General features: G+C 53.9%; 2 protein-coding genes and 2 pseudogenes across 8 annotated transcripts in view; 2 read left to right on the top strand and 2 right to left on the bottom strand.

Annotated features, from left to right (window-relative positions):
- The window catches only part of SLC5A11 (solute carrier family 5 member 11), a 32,508-nt gene extending 21,632 nt beyond the window's left edge, over window positions 1–10,876 (top strand). For 2 of the 3 annotated variants that reach the window (XM_019750194.3, XM_088801150.1), the window contains exons 12-17: window positions 2,375–2,482; window positions 2,763–2,913; window positions 4,193–4,361; window positions 4,739–4,954; window positions 5,554–5,722; window positions 6,576–6,890. In XM_019750194.3, coding sequence (XP_019605753.3) covers window positions 2,375–2,482; window positions 2,763–2,913; window positions 4,193–4,361; window positions 4,739–4,954; window positions 5,554–5,722; window positions 6,576–6,781 — 1,019 coding nt within the window. In that variant the 3' untranslated portion in view covers window positions 6,782–6,890. Of the gene's footprint in view, window positions 1–2,374; window positions 2,483–2,762; window positions 2,914–4,192; window positions 4,362–4,738; window positions 4,955–5,553; window positions 5,723–6,575; window positions 6,891–9,385 lie in introns of those variants that run through there. The other variant, XM_074322883.2, reaches the window with a different exon arrangement.
- Window positions 10,877–10,911: 35 nt separating this feature from the next.
- Window positions 10,912–13,668, bottom strand: LOC141569500 (thyroid receptor-interacting protein 11 pseudogene; annotated as a pseudogene).
- Window positions 13,648–15,099, bottom strand: LOC109457328 (thyroid receptor-interacting protein 11-like; annotated as a pseudogene).
- A 605-nt stretch (window positions 15,100–15,704) lies between these two features.
- Window positions 15,705–17,903, top strand: part of ARHGAP17 (Rho GTPase activating protein 17) — a 63,699-nt gene continuing 61,500 nt past the window's right edge. For all 5 annotated transcript variants that reach the window (XR_016022486.1, XM_074322880.2, XM_074322882.2 and 2 more), the window contains exon 1: window positions 15,705–15,917. Coding sequence is in view for 4 of the 5 variants with exons in the window: in XM_074322880.2 (XP_074178981.1) it covers window positions 15,865–15,917 (53 nt within the window). In the remaining variant the exon portion in view is untranslated. The remainder of the gene's footprint in view (window positions 15,918–17,903) is intronic.

Genomic DNA, 17,903 nt, shown 5'->3' with positions numbered 1-17,903 from the left:
GTGATTTGGAGGAGCGATTTAATGTGCCTGTGCCTCAGTTTACTTGTCTTTAAAATGGGTACAATAGCAGTATCTTCCCCATGGGGTTGTAAAGGTCACATGAGGAGGTGTATGCAGTGTTTACTTGCAGCCTTATCATAGGGAGCCTTCCATGACTGATGGCATTTGGAAGAAGGGGGTTTGTGCTATGTTTGGATTTGATTGTGCTAGAGCCATCCTTCACGTCAAGTATCAGAGGGCCTGAAAAGGGAACCCACTCCATGTGTGAAACGGAGATTGACCCAGCAGAGAGAGGTGAGCGGATGTGACTGAGTGGTGGCTTAGGGCCCACAGCTGCTGGCATCCCTTGTAATGGCTCAGGGCGGTGTCTTCAGACCTAGCGGACACAATTTGGCACCTCCAGCAAGCGTCACAAACTTTGTATCTGTCACGTCTTTTGTGGTTAGAGGCTCATTGCTAGAAGGCTAAACAGAAACTCTGTAGTTAATGAAACACCGCAGGGAGGTCCATGCTTCCTCATGGGTGCCCTGCAGTCAGCAGCTTTGGCCCGAGAGGCAGAGCCTGTATGGTCGGAAGTAAACAGGGCCTTTCCCCACCTGGGAGGCTCCTTACAGTGTCCTTCCAGACGTCATCATTTTCTTATCGCCTCCTGAACTCTCTCAGAACAGTCATAAAAAGCCAGGAATGTGGACCTCGCGAAAGAATTGTTTGCGACAGCATTGTTTCTTCTCGGTGAGCCCAGCAAGGATCGTTTTGGGTCACAGTCTCAGCTTTGCCTAAGCCTGATCCGAGTTTGGGGCTCCTCCTGACTCCCCAGCAACCGCTGTCAGCGTTGTTGTGGCCTCAGCACCCATTTCCTCTCGCATTGGGGGATGTGAGTGGAGAGTCCCAGCCGGGAGGAAGGGCCCGAGGCTATTTCCATGTCTTAGGTCTTATGTTACATTAAACAAGAAAACGGAACTATAATATTGGGTTTTTCAGTTGTGGTGGACTGTATATGTTCACATTTATTAAGTTTTAGCGCAGATAAAAATGTAGAGCGTGCATACACCACTTATCTGGATATGGTCAAACATATGCATTGGAGCCACTTGTGAACTTGAGGCCCCAACTACCTGGTCACCTGGACGCTGACACGGCATCAGAGCAGGGAGGGGGTGGGGCGAGCAATGCAGGGCCCTGCGTCCCCGCTAAGCTGAGGTCGTTCCCAGTCGCCCTCAGGTGGGCCAAGGGCAGCGTCAGCATCGGAATGAGGACGAGGGCTGAGGCTTTGGCCCGAGCAGGGGCGCCTGGGGCCTGGCATTATTCTGGGCGTTATTCCAGCCGGCAGGGGAGCCTGGACGAGTGGTGAGTGGTCCAGCGGGGTGCGTGCTGCGGGCAGGCCTGGGACGGTGGTGCACCATGGGTTAGCTCAGGTCTAGGAGCTGAGGGGGACAGAAGGTGACATGAAAACTCTCAGTTGAGAGGGGCCAAGCCCGAGACAGCACAGAGCGCTATGAAGGCCCTGGGACGGGAACTGCCGGACTCGGCAAAGCTCCACGCTCTTGGCCTCCCTTCTCTGAAACATGCCGGGGGCGGGAGACCTGTGTTTAAGTTCTGCCTCTGATGTGACCTCCCTCTCTGAGACTTTCTGTTCACCTGTGAAACGGTGAAACTCATCCCTGCCTTCCTCACACGGTGACGAAGACGTTCACAATAATAACATGGCAGCGGGCCTGTCCCCACACAGACTTACCAGGCACCTACTCGTGCCACTCGAGGGCGACGCGGTCATTGTGCTAACGGGAAGATAAAGGACAGGAGATGCCGGGAAGGCAGCTGGATTCCATGGGACAACCAGAAGGCCGCTGAGGGCCGAGAAGAGCTGGGGCCACAATGCAGAGCGAGGGACAGAGGCAGTGGGGCTTGACAGCGGGGCCGTGCGTCTCGCTGAGCCCCCGAGAAGAAGGGGGAGGAGAGGAACCGCACACACGCCAGGCCGTGGCTTCTCCTCCGCACCTCCGGGAACGCAGGCGACGATGGATATTGCCGGTGTCCTGTGGGGGCTGCCGGGGGGGGGACCGGCCACTTGGCGTCTCGGCTCCACTTGGGTCACAGGAACTACAGTGGCCACACCGGGCACATCCCCTGCATCAGACCCTGGGCTAAGTGCTCTCAGTCCCCCTCTGTTATCGTCCCCAATTCGCAGGTATGCAAACTGCCATTCAGAAAGGTCACGTGAAAGGTCATGGTGAAGTCTGGGCTCCTTGTCATCCGTGAGCCATCTCCTCACACGCACGCGTCCGGCCCTGCAGTGGGCCTGCTCGGTCATGGTTCCGCGAGGCCTGGTGCCTGAGGTTCTGTGTGCTGCCCTCTGACCATGTCTCCTCCGCAGATCAAGTGGCCTGTGCAGACCCGGACATCTGCCAGAAGGTCTGTGGCAACCCATCCGGCTGCTCCGACATTGCGTACCCCAAACTGGTGCTGGAAATCCTGCCCACGGGTAATGGCCCTCCCCCCTGCACCGGGTCCCCTGGAGCACCCAGCAGGGGGACACTGGCTGGGCTCTGATCCGAGGAGGGACCACGGCGGGGGGTGGGGCAAGAGGCTCTGGGCCGAGGCCTCCAGTTGGCACCCGGGCCGTGCAGGGCTCTGCCCCCACCTGCTGCGGCCTCCCTCACGGCTGCCCCGGCTCTGTGTCCCCGGAGTTGAACCTCCCCGGTCAGCTGGCGATGGCCCGGGTCCGGGTCCTGAGTGAGGCCGTCCCTCCCTTGTGCCCCCAGGGCTGCGTGGCCTCATGATCGCCGTGATGGTGGCGGCGCTCATGTCCTCCCTCACCTCCATCTTTAACAGCGCGAGCACCATCTTTACCATGGACCTGTGGAACCGCGTCCGGCCCCGGGCGTCTGAGCAGGAGCTCATGATCGTGGGCAGGTGAGGTCTCCGGGGGGCCAGGTGCCCGGGGAGGGAAAGGCTGAGGCCACCCAGAGGCCACGTCCAAGCACCATGTACCCAGGCCGAGCCTCCCCTCGTGGCAAAAGTGAGGGACCCCAAGTGCAAGTCATTCATTCAGGAGGCGTTCAGTGAACACCTACTGTGTGCCAGGGGCCAGACACACTCAGTGGGAGGGAAAGACTCAGTTCTGCCTCCACGGAACTAGAGGAGGACAGGTAACCAGACTGGTGCCCCACAGGGCTGTGCCTGGGGCCAGACCGGGACCTGGGGGTGAATAGAGTTAGCTGGGTGAAAGGGGTGAGCGTGTCCTGGGTACTGGGGTCAGTTCCTCTCCCCAGCCTTCAGCAACGGGAATGCGGAGTGCGTGAGGGAAATGAGTGGCATGCAAGTTTTATGTAAAGTACATGCTAGTCGGCTCGCTGATGGCTAGCTCAGCCTTGGCTTGGGGGAAGCGTTCTTAGGTACGACAGCAAAAGCATGAGCCATACAGGAAAAAATGACAGATTACACGTCACCGAAGTCACACTTTTCACTTCAAAAGCCACCATTAAGGAAACGAGAGGGCAGGTCACAGATTGGGAGAAAATATTTGCAAACCATATATATATATCTGATGAAGGACTTGGGATGTAGAACAATCTAGAAAACAAGATTGTAACCTACAAGACTCCAGTGAGATACCGCCACACACACAGCCACCAGAAGGGCTGTAAGAAAAAAACACCAGAAGGGGAGAAAATGGAACCTCCTGCCTCGCAGGTGGGAATGTGAAATGGTTCAACTATTCGGAACAGTTGGGCAGTTTCTTAAAAAGTGAAACATAAACTTACCGTGCGACCCAGCAGTTGCAATCCTAGAAATGAAAACATACGTCTTTCCAAAGACTTACACACATGTTCCCCGCCGCGCTTGCACAACAGCCCAAAGCAGCAGACACAGGTAGAGGATAAACAGGGCACAGGACGGCGGCCAGAAAGCAGGACAGGCTGATGCACGACAAACCTCAGACACACGCGTGGAAGGGCCCGCGGTCAGACGCGTGCTGTGCGCATGGTTACGTGGAACGGCCAGAATGGGCCCGGCTGCCGCGGCAGTGCCTGGGGCGGGAACGAGAGCCCTCTGTGCCCGGTCGTGGGGACCTTTCCGGGGAGGCGGACATTCTGAGACGCTCCCAACAGTCAGGTGGCCTCTGTCAGTGACGCTGGGACACAGCACGTTCAGGGCTGCTGTGACGCTGGCTGTGTCCCCGCGGCCCCAGGGTGTTCGTGCTGCTGCTGGTGCTGGGCTCCATCCTCTGGATCCCGGTGATCCAGGCCAGCCAGGGCGGCCAGCTCTTCATCTACATCCAGTCCATCAGCTCCTACCTGCAGCCGCCGGTGGCCGTGGTCTTCATCCTGGGATGCTTCTGGAAGCGGGCCAACGAAAAGGTAGCTGTGAAGGACCCCGTGCTGCCATGGGGAGGGGCGGAGGGAACTGCGGGGGCTGGGGCGTCGCTGGAGAGGATGCGTTCTGTGGGGGGCGAGGCGGGGTGGTACCTCACCTTTGGGAACAAGCAAAGGGGTCTTATTTGGAGGGACTTTGCCATAAAACGGGGAACGTGGAGGGACAGGGAACAGGACATTGTATGTAACTGACTAATTACAGGTAAAACACATCAGTAGCTACAGCCCTTTTCGAACCACTGACCCCGGCGAGGACCGTCCCACACAGACAAGCTCTCGTGACGGCTCGCTGGGGTTTCTGGAGCCCGAGCCGCCCCCCGCCAGCCCAGATGTCACTGAGGTGTCCTTGCTCTGACTTGCAGGGCGCCTTCTGGGGTCTGATCTGGGGCCTTCTCCTAGGCTTGATCCGGCTGCTCCTGGACTTCGTTTACCCACAGCCGCGCTGTGACCAGCGAGACGAGCGCCCCTCCGTGGTTAAGGACGTGCACTACCTCTACTTCTCCATGGTTCTGTCTGGCGTCACCCTGCTCGTCATGTCCGCCGTGAGCTGGGCCACACAGCCGCCCTCCCAGGAGATGGTACGTGGAGGTTCATGCTGGATCCACAGATCCCTTCTGTCACCGCAAGTGGCAGAAAAGCCAAGAGGATGGAGTGTTGGCAAAGCTCGAGGCCCAGGGCTGGGCTTCAGGGACAGCGGGGTTTCAGGACCCCGAGGAGCCCATCGGGACCAGCTCTCACGCTGCTGCACTCAGGCGCCACTGGGGTGGGCGTCTCGGGCTTTGTCCTCTTATTCTCACTGAGCAGAAGCGTGAGCATGTGTGTCCCAGCTAAGTCCCCGGTCCCCGTGGATGGGGTCAGCTCAACACAACACGCTCACCCATCAACCAATTTGGTTGCTGTGGCCAGAGAAGCAGATGAGCTGAGTGGCCGACCGTGGGGTCCCCCAGTGCCGCAGGGCTAGGGTCACGCTCTGGGGACTGGAACGAGGGAGGGTTAGGCTCCAGCTTGAGAATTAGGGGGGAGAGGCCCACTGATCCTGAGGGGTGTGGGGGCGGAATCTTATAGGACTGAGACGGTAAGACTGGCCGCAGACTCGGACGTGCAGGCTGGACTGAGCCTTGGGCAGAGGCTGGAGAAAGGGGTGACCGCCGCCTCACGTGCCGTCTCTGCCCTGCAGGTCAGCCGCCTGACCTGGTTCACTCGTCATGACGCCATGATCCAGAAGGCACAGGGGCCACCAGCCAGCACCCTGCCTCCTGTGCTGTCTCAATGTGGGACAGCGGAGGCCAGTGGCTCCGGCATCCAGCTGGACATTGTTCCCGAAGACAAGCCCAAGATGCACAGCGGTGAGTGGCGTCTCCCTCGGGTACAGGGGCGCCTCTAGAAGCATTACGTGTTTAAGAGTAAATCCGCCATCACTACAGCCAGGAGAGGGCAGACTTGGATTTGGGTGTCCCCTGACCCCCAGGGTCTGGCTCCCCCCCCCACCTCCCGCAAGTGGGTTCTTCAGGAGCAGTAACGGCACACAGTTGTGGGGTGCATGCGGAAACACGGCTTGTTTCAACCCCACGGAGCCTGGAGCAGCTGCATTCTCGGAATTACTGGTTTCAAACCGGCGGCCACAGATGTATTTCAGTCTAGCCTACCTACAGTTTTACCAAAATGCGAGGGAAGATTTTTAAATTGGGAGAGTTCACATAAAATCCCAGCTGTCCATCTTCTCTGGGAAAATGGGAAGATCTGGCAACACTGGGCCCACACGTCTGCTTGGCAAACGTCGGGAGCGCCCCTCTGTTAGCCAAGGTCCCCACCAGCCTCTGTTGTCTCCATGACCCCGGGGCTGTGGTGGTCACTTACCATACGTGGCCTTTTCCCCCAAAATAACTGTGGCTACGCACACACATCAACCTGAAGTGGGAACTCAAGGACCGAGTCAGAAAGCCATGTGTTTCCAGAAAAATGACAGAGAGGACATTGCTTGGTGGAGGTGAGGGACATGTGGGCTGCACAGGCAGTGGGGACCTGAAAAGGGTGACACGTCTGAAACGACCCGTCTTCCAGAATTAAGGTGTTAATGAACAGCTTCCAGAAAAGGAACCTAAGGTGTTTATCGCAGCGCACGGAACACACCAGGCTATGGCCTCCTCTCTTCCCTGCACACACGGCCCATCCTCTGACCTCTGCTTGGGTTCTTTTCAGGGGATGTGACCCAAAAGAAGTCCAGGGCACTGAGGGCCTTCCTGTGGCTCTGTGGAATGGGGGGCCAGGGCCAGGCGCAGCCCCCGAGCACAGCAGGGCCCAGCATTGCCTCCTTGGAGGAAAAGCCCTGGGTGAAGACCCTCCTGGACGTCAGCCTCGTCGCCTGTGTCAGCTGCGGTGTCTTCCTCTGGGGCTACTTTGCTTAGTGCGCGGTCAGCTCGGGGGTCCACGCTCTCGGGGGCTCACTGCGCCCCAGTTTTTTAATGAAGGGAAAAAAAAATAAAGTTTTGTTTGTTTACCACAAGGCTTCAAGGGTGTTTATGGGCCATTTTTAATGTGACATTTACTCTTTTCTTCTTGAAAGGGAGTGGAGCTTAGAAGCTCTAAGTGGAGAGACGCGTGAAAGCTTCCTTGTCTCAGAAGGCTGGCTATTCACTCTTTCCATCCAGAGTCAACGGATAAGTAAGCAGAGACCCCAAGACCTTCCAGCCTGACCGTGGCCACGTGGCCTCTCCCAAACTCCCAGCACGACGTCCACATCCATGATGGGAATTTCTTTTTTTTTTTTTTTTTTTTTTTAAGATTTTATTGGGGAAGGGGAACAGGACTTTGGCTTTTTCCAAGTCAAGTTTTTGTCCTTTCAATCTTAGTTGTGGAGGGTACAGCTCAGCTCCCGGCCCAGTTAGTTATAGGAGGCACAGTCCACCATCCCTTGCGGGAGTCGAGGAGTTGCACTGGCAACCTTGTGGTTGAGAGCCCACTGGCCCATGTGGGAATCGAACCGGCAGCCTTCGGAGTTAGGAGCCCGGAGCTCCAACCACCTGAGCTACCGGGCCAGTCCCCATGATGGGAATTTCAAGAGCCCTGGTGGCCAGGCCCCTGTGCAGTTTCGATTCTGATGGCTCTGCCTTCGCAGGCTGAGGTCGCCTCGTACCCACACTTCCCATGTGTTCCTCTGGGCACAGCATGGTGGCTGGCATGCAGGGGGCCCATACGTATGGTTGATAAGTAGCCAATCTATGGGTTTTGGCCTCTGGTCTTCCCTCTGCCTAACCATCCCCCTTCCTCTTCTGGCTGACTTGTCTCTGCTTAAAATCACTTCCTCCAGGAAGCCCTCCCGGGTCACCCCACTTCCACTGTGACATGTGCCTTCAAAGCAGGCATTTTGCTTTACTGTTGATTGCTTAGCTGTCGCCCATCAGAAGCTCCTGAGGGCAGATGTGTCCCCCACGCCACACTGACGCCAAGCACAGTGCCTGGCACATGAATGACTGGATGACCTTCACACAAATGTCATCTGGCTCCTTAGCTCATATACACAAGCCCCTGCTCCCAGGTGGCGCCTCTGACCAAGGAACACACACTGTTCCTGCACCGAGTGAGTTCCCTGGGGTCAAGCTTGTGAGGTGACCGCCATCTGGCCTTAGGCAGCGTGGAACTTCAAAGCCCCATGACCAGCACTCACCTTGGGGACCGTCCTGACTCCGCCGCCCTGACAATGTATCCGCCTGTCTGTCATGTCCACTGGAATCTAGGCCAGCTGCCCGCGGGTCTCCTGCTTCCGGTCCATGTTCTGCATACAGAGAAGACTGTCACCCCCTCGTCCCACAATAGCCCCTCCGGCCCTTGACAGCTCCCGCACATGGGGTGATGGGGTGTAAGGCCTGTCATGGTTCCCCCCCACCCCCGCTCCCCTCACCTCGCCAGCCCACTGCCTGCCTCTCACGTGACTTTGTGTGCCTGTCACCACTGCTCAGCCCTGTCACCTCCTGCCAGGAGTGCCCACGTCCTCCCTCTCCTCCTGGGGGCTGGTTTGGTTTGTGAGCCTCCTGGGCTGAGGCCGTGCTTGGGGTTCAGGGTGGTTCCCAGGGTCTAGGCCCGTGTATGGAAGAGGAAGCCCTCAGTATTTACCTGGAGGACGCACAGCGATTATTTGCAAGACCTGGCTTCAATTCTAAGGGTCTTTGTGTGAAAACAAAAATGCTAAGTTTCTACCATGAAATGGTGTGCAAATGTCTTTTGGGTCATTCGGCTATACCTATTGCTATGCATAAAAACCTAATTCATATACAGGTAGAGAGGGTGGAAATGGAACCCTGCTCAATTCGCTTTTGGACTTCCAAAAACAATTTCTGGTTCAGAATCCCCCACATGTGAGGACATTTTGATGTGTGTGATGGACAGACCCTAAGATGACCCTCAGTGACCCCCACTTCCTGGCGTTCGCGTGGTGGGGGAGCAGCCACCCCGGGAAGCCCCCATGCCCAGGAGTAGCAGGTCCTGCAACCGCAAGGTCAGGAGTCCTGATGGCAACTGAGGGGGCTCAGGAGTACCTCCTTCCCCAGGTGAGCCTCCAGATGGGACCCCAGCCCCACGGACACCTTCACTGCAGCCCCGTGAGACCCACGCAGACGACCAGACTCCCACATGTAAATGTGTTGCTTTAAGCCGCTAAGTGTGTGGACATTTGTCACGTAAGTGACACTGCGTTTGGTTTGTGAACACCTGTGTGGATGTGAAGGTGGAGGTGGGTGGGGAAGAGTCTGGGAAGGTGGAAGTTTGCCTGGGGAGCTCTGCCGTGTGCAATGCCAGGGGAAGGGGACAGAAGTGTGGTGACCCCCCCTCCCCCAGCAAGGGCCATGGAGTCTCTGTGGCACCTTGGAGATGCTTCTACCGAGATGCCATTTCGGCTTTAATGCAAGACCAGTCCTCACGCCCCACGCGGGGCCTCACCTGTCAACACGGCCGGTAGCCTCAATTTGGGCTTGACCTTGATGCACGCTGAGTCATGTAGGTTTCATTTTCTTTAGGTTGGAGCCGTCGAGGGAGGTTGCTGTAACAATGGGCGGCACGTGAAGACTGACGTGCATCAAGATAAGGAGGCATGTCTTGTTGTGATTCAGGATTGGGGCCGGAACACACGCCACATTCCAGAAGGTGTTATGTGTTCTACACACGTAATCGCCTGAGATGTTAAGAGAGGAATGTGTGAAAAACTAACCCAGTGGTAAACTGTGTAGTGGTGGAAACTAACCTTGTTCAGAGAAGCCTGCATATATGGTAAAAATACTATACCTTAGAGAATATATCCATTTAAGGAGCGGTCAGAAGAAGCCACGGAGGAGGCTGAGAAAGAAGGATCTACTGGTAGAAAGGGAACCTGGCATCCCTAAAAGAAAGAGGGTAGAGAGAATTTTAAAGAACAAAGACGTGGATGATACTGATGAGACACTACGGAGAGTTTAAATAAATAAAGGGCTACAGAGTGTGCGTTAGAAATTTCCTGGGATAGTCCTGAGACAAGGTTTTGTGGAGCTTTCAAAAAGAAGTCAATGAGAAGTGAGAGGTGACAAGTACAAACTCTTTTGAAGCTTGGCTGGGAAAGGTAGTGAGAGAAGGCGGCACCTGGAGGAACACAAAGGAGAGGATTGTGTGCTGGGAGAGGGCGGACGTGCTCACGTGCTTAGGGGAAGACACAGGCTGGAGAGACAGCAGGGTGGACAATTAGTGCCGAGGCCTTTGAAGACGTCTGAATGGATGGTTTCCACGGTACAATGGAGCAATTAGCCTTGAACTGCAAAGCTGGATCCCCTTTCCTCTAAAACAAAAGGGAAAGACTAGAGATGGAGAAAAATGGGTGGATGGTTGAATATAGGAAGGAGGTGTGGGAAACAGAGTTCTTGACTGCTGGCCTCTGATATCTTCAGGAAAGTAGAAGACACGGTCATGCTTGAGGAAAGCCATGAAAATCATCTATTTCTCTTAGGGAAATGGACAAGGGAGTTGACCAGGGGCATTTGATAGGATTTGGGGTAGAAACAGCTTCAATGCTGATCAGTAGGAGTGAAATAAATGAGTGTACATCCACACAACAGACTGCTGCTTTTTAAAAGAACAAGATGGAATTCATTCACATTTGGAAAGATGTCCAAGGTATAGTGATTTTTTTAAAAAGCAAGTCAGAGAATAATATACTCCCATCAATACAAGTGTGCACAGATTTCTAAAAGGCCTGAGAGAATACAGGTTCCCAACGGACTGGTTTCCTAGGCCATGGAAAGCGGAGTGGGACTTCACCAGGAAAACGGAACTTTCCTTTTTTCTGGTTTATGCATCGTGTACGTTTGTGCTGTTCCACCTTTTTTTCTTTTACAAGGAGTGTGCACTCATGTATTTTATATAATTTTTGAACCTTAACACAAGTTCATGTTTTAATGACCCAAGGTATACATAAGTACCTGTTCCTGGTTTAAAAAAAAACCCCAAAAAACAGAAAATAAAAGAGAGGACCACAAATGATATTTGACGTCTCCTTTGACCACAGCCTCCAACCCCGCCAGTACCCACTCTCACAAGATGTAACCACTGTTCTAAGTTTGGTGAATAACTTTGCAGTCCCTAAAAGTCACGTTTAAGTACGAAGAATATTTTTATTAAACAAAGTAAAGCCTTTGCTTTATCCAAACGTCTCTGTAACAACACCAGTGTTTCTTCTAGACTGCTTCTCCACCCATGCAGCTAGTACCAACTCCAGGTTAGCTCGTGTGCAAGCATGCTGCTTTTCTTGTTCCTGGCAGACAGAATGCAGTTTCATCTTTCTCCTTGGTGACAATGTTCAATTATTCCTGCAGTGACTCCACCTGAAAAACAGCTTGATGGCTTGCATTTCCTATTGAATTAGAGGGTGAACGTAGCTTTTCCTCCAATACTGTGACTTTCATTCGTAGCTTAGCCTCTCTATCATATGTAGCCAAAGCTTCGTGGACACACAATCTTCTCATTCTAAAGCATCGTTATGCCATCTCCCCAGCTCCTGGTTTAAGCGTGATTCTGTCATGTAAATGTTGGACCTCATTCTGTACGGCAGTTTTCCATTTGTTTCTGTTTCAGTGCCAACGTGGTTTCATCTCTCTCCTGTTGAAATATAATTGTCTTTTCCTGCATTGATGTAGCTCCATTTAAAAGCTGATTTGATTTCCCGGTCTTGCCCTGTTCCTTTTTTTTTTTTTTTAATAGTTGCTCAAAAGCAAGAGCCTTCTTTTTCATGGCAATATAGTCAAATTCTTTCTCTTTCCTCATCACGGAAAGTCCCATATTTGTTGCTTGTAATGCTTGGTTTTATGTTTCTTTTCTGTAAATGTTTCTACTGTTTTTTCATTTTCCTGTTTTAGTTCACAAATACCCATTTCAAAATTTAATATTCTCTCCTTTGGGTTTGTTACTGCCTGCCTCAAAAGTCCACTTTCGCTCACTTCATTAGTGAAATTTTCACTTAAAGTAATTCATCTCTTTTGGCTTTAAGAGTTCTTTATCCTTATTTTGTAAAACACCTTGTTTCTCCTTTAGCTGCTTGATTTCTGAATCAGTTTGTTCAAACATTGTTTTCTTTCTAGTTCTGAGGTGGCAGCAATTGCATCAGACAATCTCTGATTATCTTTCTGGAGGGTTCTAATTGTATCTTTTCCCTGCATTGATTTTCTCAGCTTTTCTACCTCTTCTTGGAGCATTTTACAAGACTCACGCGGTTCATCAGATTTAATTGCCTTCAAGAGAGTGTGCGGATTCTGACTGGGAAGGGGTGTGGTGAAATAAGGTCAGGTTTACCTAAAAGAATATCCTTGGCACTGCAAAGCTGCCGTACGCTGAGCTGAATGTGTGCTAACGCCTCCAAATTTTTTAGTGTGATTTCATTGACTTTATCATTTTGGATCATGTCGATATAGTTCATCTGTAGTTTGGAATTATTACCACTGTCGATTAAAACCTGGCCTGAAGGTGTGGGCGTTCTTTCTGATGCTGGGTTGACTCACACTGCGTATTTTGTACTCTGGTTATTGCCTGCTGTTTGCACTCTTCCATTATCTTAACTTGCTATTGGATTTATTTCATTCCTGTAGAAGCTCCTCAAACTGATTCATATTAATACCTGTAACCTCATTACCAGCACTGGATGTTGGCAAAATTGTCAGTAAAGTCTGACATTTCTGCCCTAATGCATCTATTTCTATGTGTTTCTCGGAGGTTGTGTGATAAATTCTGAGTGGTTTCTGACCACTACTTTCAAATCTAGTGGAGAGTTCTTTATGTTCACCTTGCAGCCCTACGAGGTCTGCTTCTTTGGCAACAATTATACCCATCATTTTGTGATACTCTCTTTCAGACGGCTCTTTTCCCATCTTTTAAAACAGCTAATACTAGTTCTCTTTTCAAAGCATATGCTTGCAGTTGCTGCTGGATGTAGGAAGCTGAGGACCTCGCATCTCCAAACCTTTTTGCTGGATAATCTGAGTTAGTTTACCAACCTCATCTTTGGATAACTGATCTGTCTGTTCAGCTAAAGAAATGCTCTTTTCAGTTAGAAGTTAATCTCTTCTTTTATTCCTTTCACTATTCTTTCAGTTTCAGCTTTAGATAAATCACGCTTTTCACTTTCACTTTCTATATTAAAATTCTGAACTTTTGTTACCTGAAACCCATCAGAATGTTCTGCTTGAGTGTGCTGGTTTTCTTCAGGCGATTGCATTTTGATTTGTTCTCTTGTGCTTTGCAAAGTCTTAATTTCCTCATCTTTCACCGAAAAGAGCTGAGTGTGTTTCATGTTCATTTGCTTGTACTGGTATTGAAGGTCAGTTCCTGTTTCTGCTCTTGTAAAGATTGAAGTGTGGCAGCTTGCTCTGGTTTTGAACTCCAGACACTTTTTGATGTTTTATTTCCTCTTTCAGACTACCTCTTATGACATTCAGTTGCGATACCTTAGATTCTAGTACTGAAATAATGACTCGAGTATCTAGCATTTTAGGGTCAACCATAGGTACAGTCTGACTCTGTGGCTCCCACACTCATCCCTATTCTTTTTTGAGATGACTTTTCTTCTTTCATGGATGCAAGACTTGTCTTTTTCCTCTGTGGTTTGCTGTAAAATTTCATTTTTCCTTAAGGCTTGAATATATTTATCCTGGAGCCTTGAACTTCCTTTATGTTTTTCAGTGAAAATTTCTTTCTCTTTTATTAGTTGTGTCCATTGCTTCTGCTCTTCTAAACTAGATGACATTTCCTTAGTTTCTTTATGGTCAGCATCCGTCTGCTAAACATTCTTTTTTTCTTTTTTTTACTTCACACTTTATATGTTTATTTGTATTTTTAAAAACTATGATGGGTCCCTCCTCTATGCCAGACATGGTCCCTGCTCGCAGGGGTTCCCGAGCTAATGAGGGCTTCAGCCACAGGGAGAAAATTTCTAACAGGCTTTGCTGAAGGGACATTGGATGCCGTGGAGCCCAGAAAAGGCTTCCTCCCCTTGGGAAGTTCTTCCTCTTCTTAACAAATTTTCTTTTTCGAAAACTTGAACTCATTCTTTAAGTTTCAGATTGTCATCAATGAGATTGTGATCCTGGTTTAAGCTGCTCAGTCCCGTTATTTCATTTTCAGTATCAGAGCTTTTTGCAGTCTGGACTCTGGAAGAACTCTTTCCTCTTGTGACATGTCACTTTGCTTCCCGACATAAGGCTTCAATTCACATCCTTCAATTTTTTTTCTTTCTTTTCCTCATTTATTGGGTCCTGTTCTCTCCTTAAAACATCTCTCTCACTTTCTGCAGAAGATAACTTTTTTAATTTATGAACTTTAGTCTATCCTCAAGCTTTTCAATCTTCTTGGCACACTCTTTTTCAGCTTGTAGAACTTGAACAGTTTTTTGCATATCATTCATGTTAGAGGCATCAGTTAACTCTGATTTCTTGAGCCACCCTGCTCAAGGTGAAGAACAGATTTCCTAGTTCTTCAATCCTTTCTTCATACTCACTTATTTTTTCTTGATGCCTATTTCTGGCAGTTTCTGGCAGTTATTTCTGCCAGTTTCTGGTTGATGAACATTCTGCAACATTGGCAGCTCAAGTTGATGGTCACCAGTTTTCTTAGTTGGATTCTGTTGAAGTTCCTTGACGGTGTTTTGCAGCCTGTGGATTTCATTGTGATCAAAGCCGTTTGCTCCTGGCCGTGCAAGTCTGAGCAACACGCTTCCAGTAACTAACTTCAGCCTCGAGTCCCACTGAAGGTCACGCAGGGGTCGACGGCGCAGCGCCAGCTCCAGAATTTACCGAGTGGCCGCCTGCAGCTTCAGCAACTAACCCTGTCGCGCAGTCTTTTCCTCTAAGAAGTCTGATTTCTGCTCTTTCCGATGCAGCAGACGCTGCTGCTTTACTGGAAGCTCTGGTGTTGCTCCTGCTTCTGTCCTACATCCCTAAGCGCAGTTTGCAGGCTCTCGTTCTCTGATCCTAAGGTCGCCCGAATGGCTCCAACCTCCTTCCTCTGGGAGTCAGGTGACTCTTCCCCCTTTTGGGGTCCCTCATCAGCACATCTTTTGTGACGTTGGAGCTGGGGTCCGTGACGGAAGCCACACTGCCTCCCACGTGCCCCAGGGGACGGCCTACGCCCGAGCCAAGGCCACCAGAGCAGGAGGACATCGCCGCGGGACACGGGACTGACCTGGCCCGCCCGCCACAAGTGTCCAGCGCCGGCGGACAGTCCCGCCCACTGTCCCGGAAGTGCTGCCCGCCCGCGGCGGAGAACCAATCACAGCGGCGCGTTGCTAGGCAACGGCGGCGCGGGGGCGGGGCGCCTGGGAGCGCGGCCGACCCCGACCCCTGGCCCGGGACGCGGCCCGCGTGCCTCCGCGGTCGCCGGTGCCTCGGTGACTGTGCGGCGCCGCGTCGCGCCCCGGCCGCCTCGACGCCGCCGCCATGACGGCCGCTCCCCAGGCGCCCCCTCCACACACCGTCCCCTGCGCGCGGGCCAGAGCGAGCGCCCGTCGCCTGCGCCTTTCCTGTCACAGTGCAGGTTGTCCCGCGGCTGGTGATGCCCACGTCACCACCCCCCTCCTATTTTTTTTTTTTTTTTTAGAAACTGAGGTAAATCCCCACGGCGACACGCAGCCGTGGGCGCGCTAGGAGCGGGGTTTGCGCCTGCGCGTCAGCGACCCCCGGCGACGGCGACGCGCTCCTCCGGCCCGGCGCGCGCCGCCTCCGTCCGCCGGTCGGGGTCCCGGGCGCGGGGACGGGGTCGCCCATCGCCGGCGCGCGTTCGCGGCCCGGCCGGGTCCCACGCGCGGGGACGGACGGGAAGCGGCCCGGGCGGCGACGCCTCTGCCTCGGGACCCGGCCGGCGGGCGGCGCCGCTGGAAGTGACGCGCGAGGGCGGGCCCGGCCGCCAGCGCCGCCCCGGGAGGCGAGGTGGGAGCCGCAGGCCGTCCGCGCCCCGCTCCCGCCGCCCGAGCGCGGGCCCCGCCGCCGCCATGAAGAAGCAGTTCAACCGCATGAAGCAGCTGGCCAACCAGACCGTGGGCAGGCGAGTGCGGGCGCGGGGCGGGCGCGGGGCGGGCGCGGGGCTGCGCGCCACCCGGTCCCGCCCGAGCGAGGCCCCGCGGCCGCCGCCTCCAGGGCCCGGGCGGCCTCGGGGGGGACCCGGCGACCGACGCCGGCCCCACAGCGCCCTCGGGGGGCCGACGGGGCCGCGGCGCCCACGCCGGGCCGAGCCGGAGCCGGAGGCCGCGCGCGGCGGCCGTGCCCACGTCGGGGCCGGGCGGGCAGGCGGCGGGGACGCCGTGCCCACTTGTGACAACGGGCAGCGGCGTCTTTCTCGCGCCGCTGCGGACGCTGCTGCTCGGCCTGTGGGCCGCGGCCGTCGCCAGGCCGGCGAGGCTGTGGGCTTTTGCCTTTGGTCGAGTGTTTGGCAGAAAGTCAGCGTCCCGGACACGAGTGCGCGTCCCGCCTGTGTTGCAGTTTGCGGTTGTGGCTGCGTTGGGTCGCGCGCGGGGTGCAGGTGGGCAGCGCCGTGGTGAAGCGCGTAGACGCCGTGGGGAGCGACCCCCCCAGGGCGGCAGCACCACCTGCACCACCCGGGCTTCCTACACTTGGTTCTGAAACGACAGACCGGCCCAGCCTCACGCGGGGGCACGTCCCCGGGTGGGTGTCATGTGCCGGGTTATCCGCGGGGAGGGTCTCGCCGTCTTCCGCGGGGTCCGGGTACCGTGGGGGTTCACTGTGGGCTCTGTGAATGTTTCACACTTCGCGCTCCCTTTCACCCCACAGTAAAGCAAGAGGGGGCAGCTGGGTTTGGCCAAAGCACGCGGGGCACTTCTTTCTTTCGGGTGTGTGAAAATACTTTTACTTCCTCTTGGGTGTGCTAAATTTGCTCTTCAGGGTTTCGTTTCCCCCAACTTTTTGCTTCCTTTCGTTGTTTCATTTTTTTTTGGTACCGCACCCTGACCTCTGCAGGGGCATTTTCCCTCTTTCCAGACACTGCCCACTATTTTCCCAGAGCTGGGGGCCGCCAGCTTCCCTGCTGTTTGTAGGAAACGGAGCGAAGGCTGAGAGGAAGGGAGAGCGGTGATGAGAGCTAACGTTCCCATCAGGAATCTGTGAGCACCTGAGAAGGAATCCTGGTGCGTGTCCTACCCCTCCGATGTTCCCCGTAACACGCTCCGTGGAACCCTCATTTAGTGGGTGCCGAGGTCCGTGCATCAGACTGCCATCCTGGCCTGTTTGTACACTGTGCCAGGCGAGGGCTGTTGGCTCCCAGCAAAGCCTTGAGGCTTTTAAAACTGAAAGCCATCCCGGGGCTCTCGGCCCCTGCTTCCTCTGTGTGGCAGCTTCTGTCTCACGCTTAGGAATTCCAGCCATACTTGCCGACTTTCAGTTTCCAGAGGAGGCCGTGCTCTCACCAGCTCGCGCCCCCGGAATGCCCCATAAACCTGTTTCACCACACCTGCCCTCCAGCCGCCCCCTGCTTATCTTCAGGTTTCCCCGGGAAGGCGTCTGCCTCGGAAAGGCCTTCCCCCTGCTCCCACCCACACGGGCTGACCCTCCTGGGTGCTTTCCTAATGCCACACAGCACCGGTTTTGCTAGAATGTAATTGCCTCTGGATTTGTCGGTGTTGCCCAGTAGACAACCCGCCTGCGGGGCCTTGCCGGTTATTTCGCCTGATTCCAGGGTCTGCGTGCTTCCTGTCACATCACACGGTCGCTGCTCCGTAGATATTGTTCATCGAGCTCTTACTAGATCACCCTGGTGGGGTGCGCCCAAGTATGGGAAGAGGAAAACTGGATGGAGTCAGTGGTGATTCATCCCCGCCCCGTAATTCTGGCCCTGACCTTTGACGGTCTAACATCTTTATTGCCAGATGCCGGTGGGAGCGGCAGCTATTAGAGAGCTGTAAGGGTGTGGCCATTATGTGCCCAAAGTCAAAACTGTTTTTACCTGGGACCTGTTGCTTTACTGCTGTTGATTTCCTAGATATATTTGTCGTTTTTTCCAATGGAGTAATTAATGAAG

Source organism: Rhinolophus sinicus, chromosome 10, assembly GCF_057876585.1.
Source record: "Rhinolophus sinicus isolate RSI-liver-muscle chromosome 10, RSI-T2T, whole genome shotgun sequence".
Lineage (NCBI taxonomy): Eukaryota > Metazoa > Chordata > Mammalia > Chiroptera > Rhinolophidae > Rhinolophus > Rhinolophus sinicus.
Note: the sequence above shows the minus strand (reverse complement) of the source record. Positions and strands in the feature narration are given on the sequence as shown.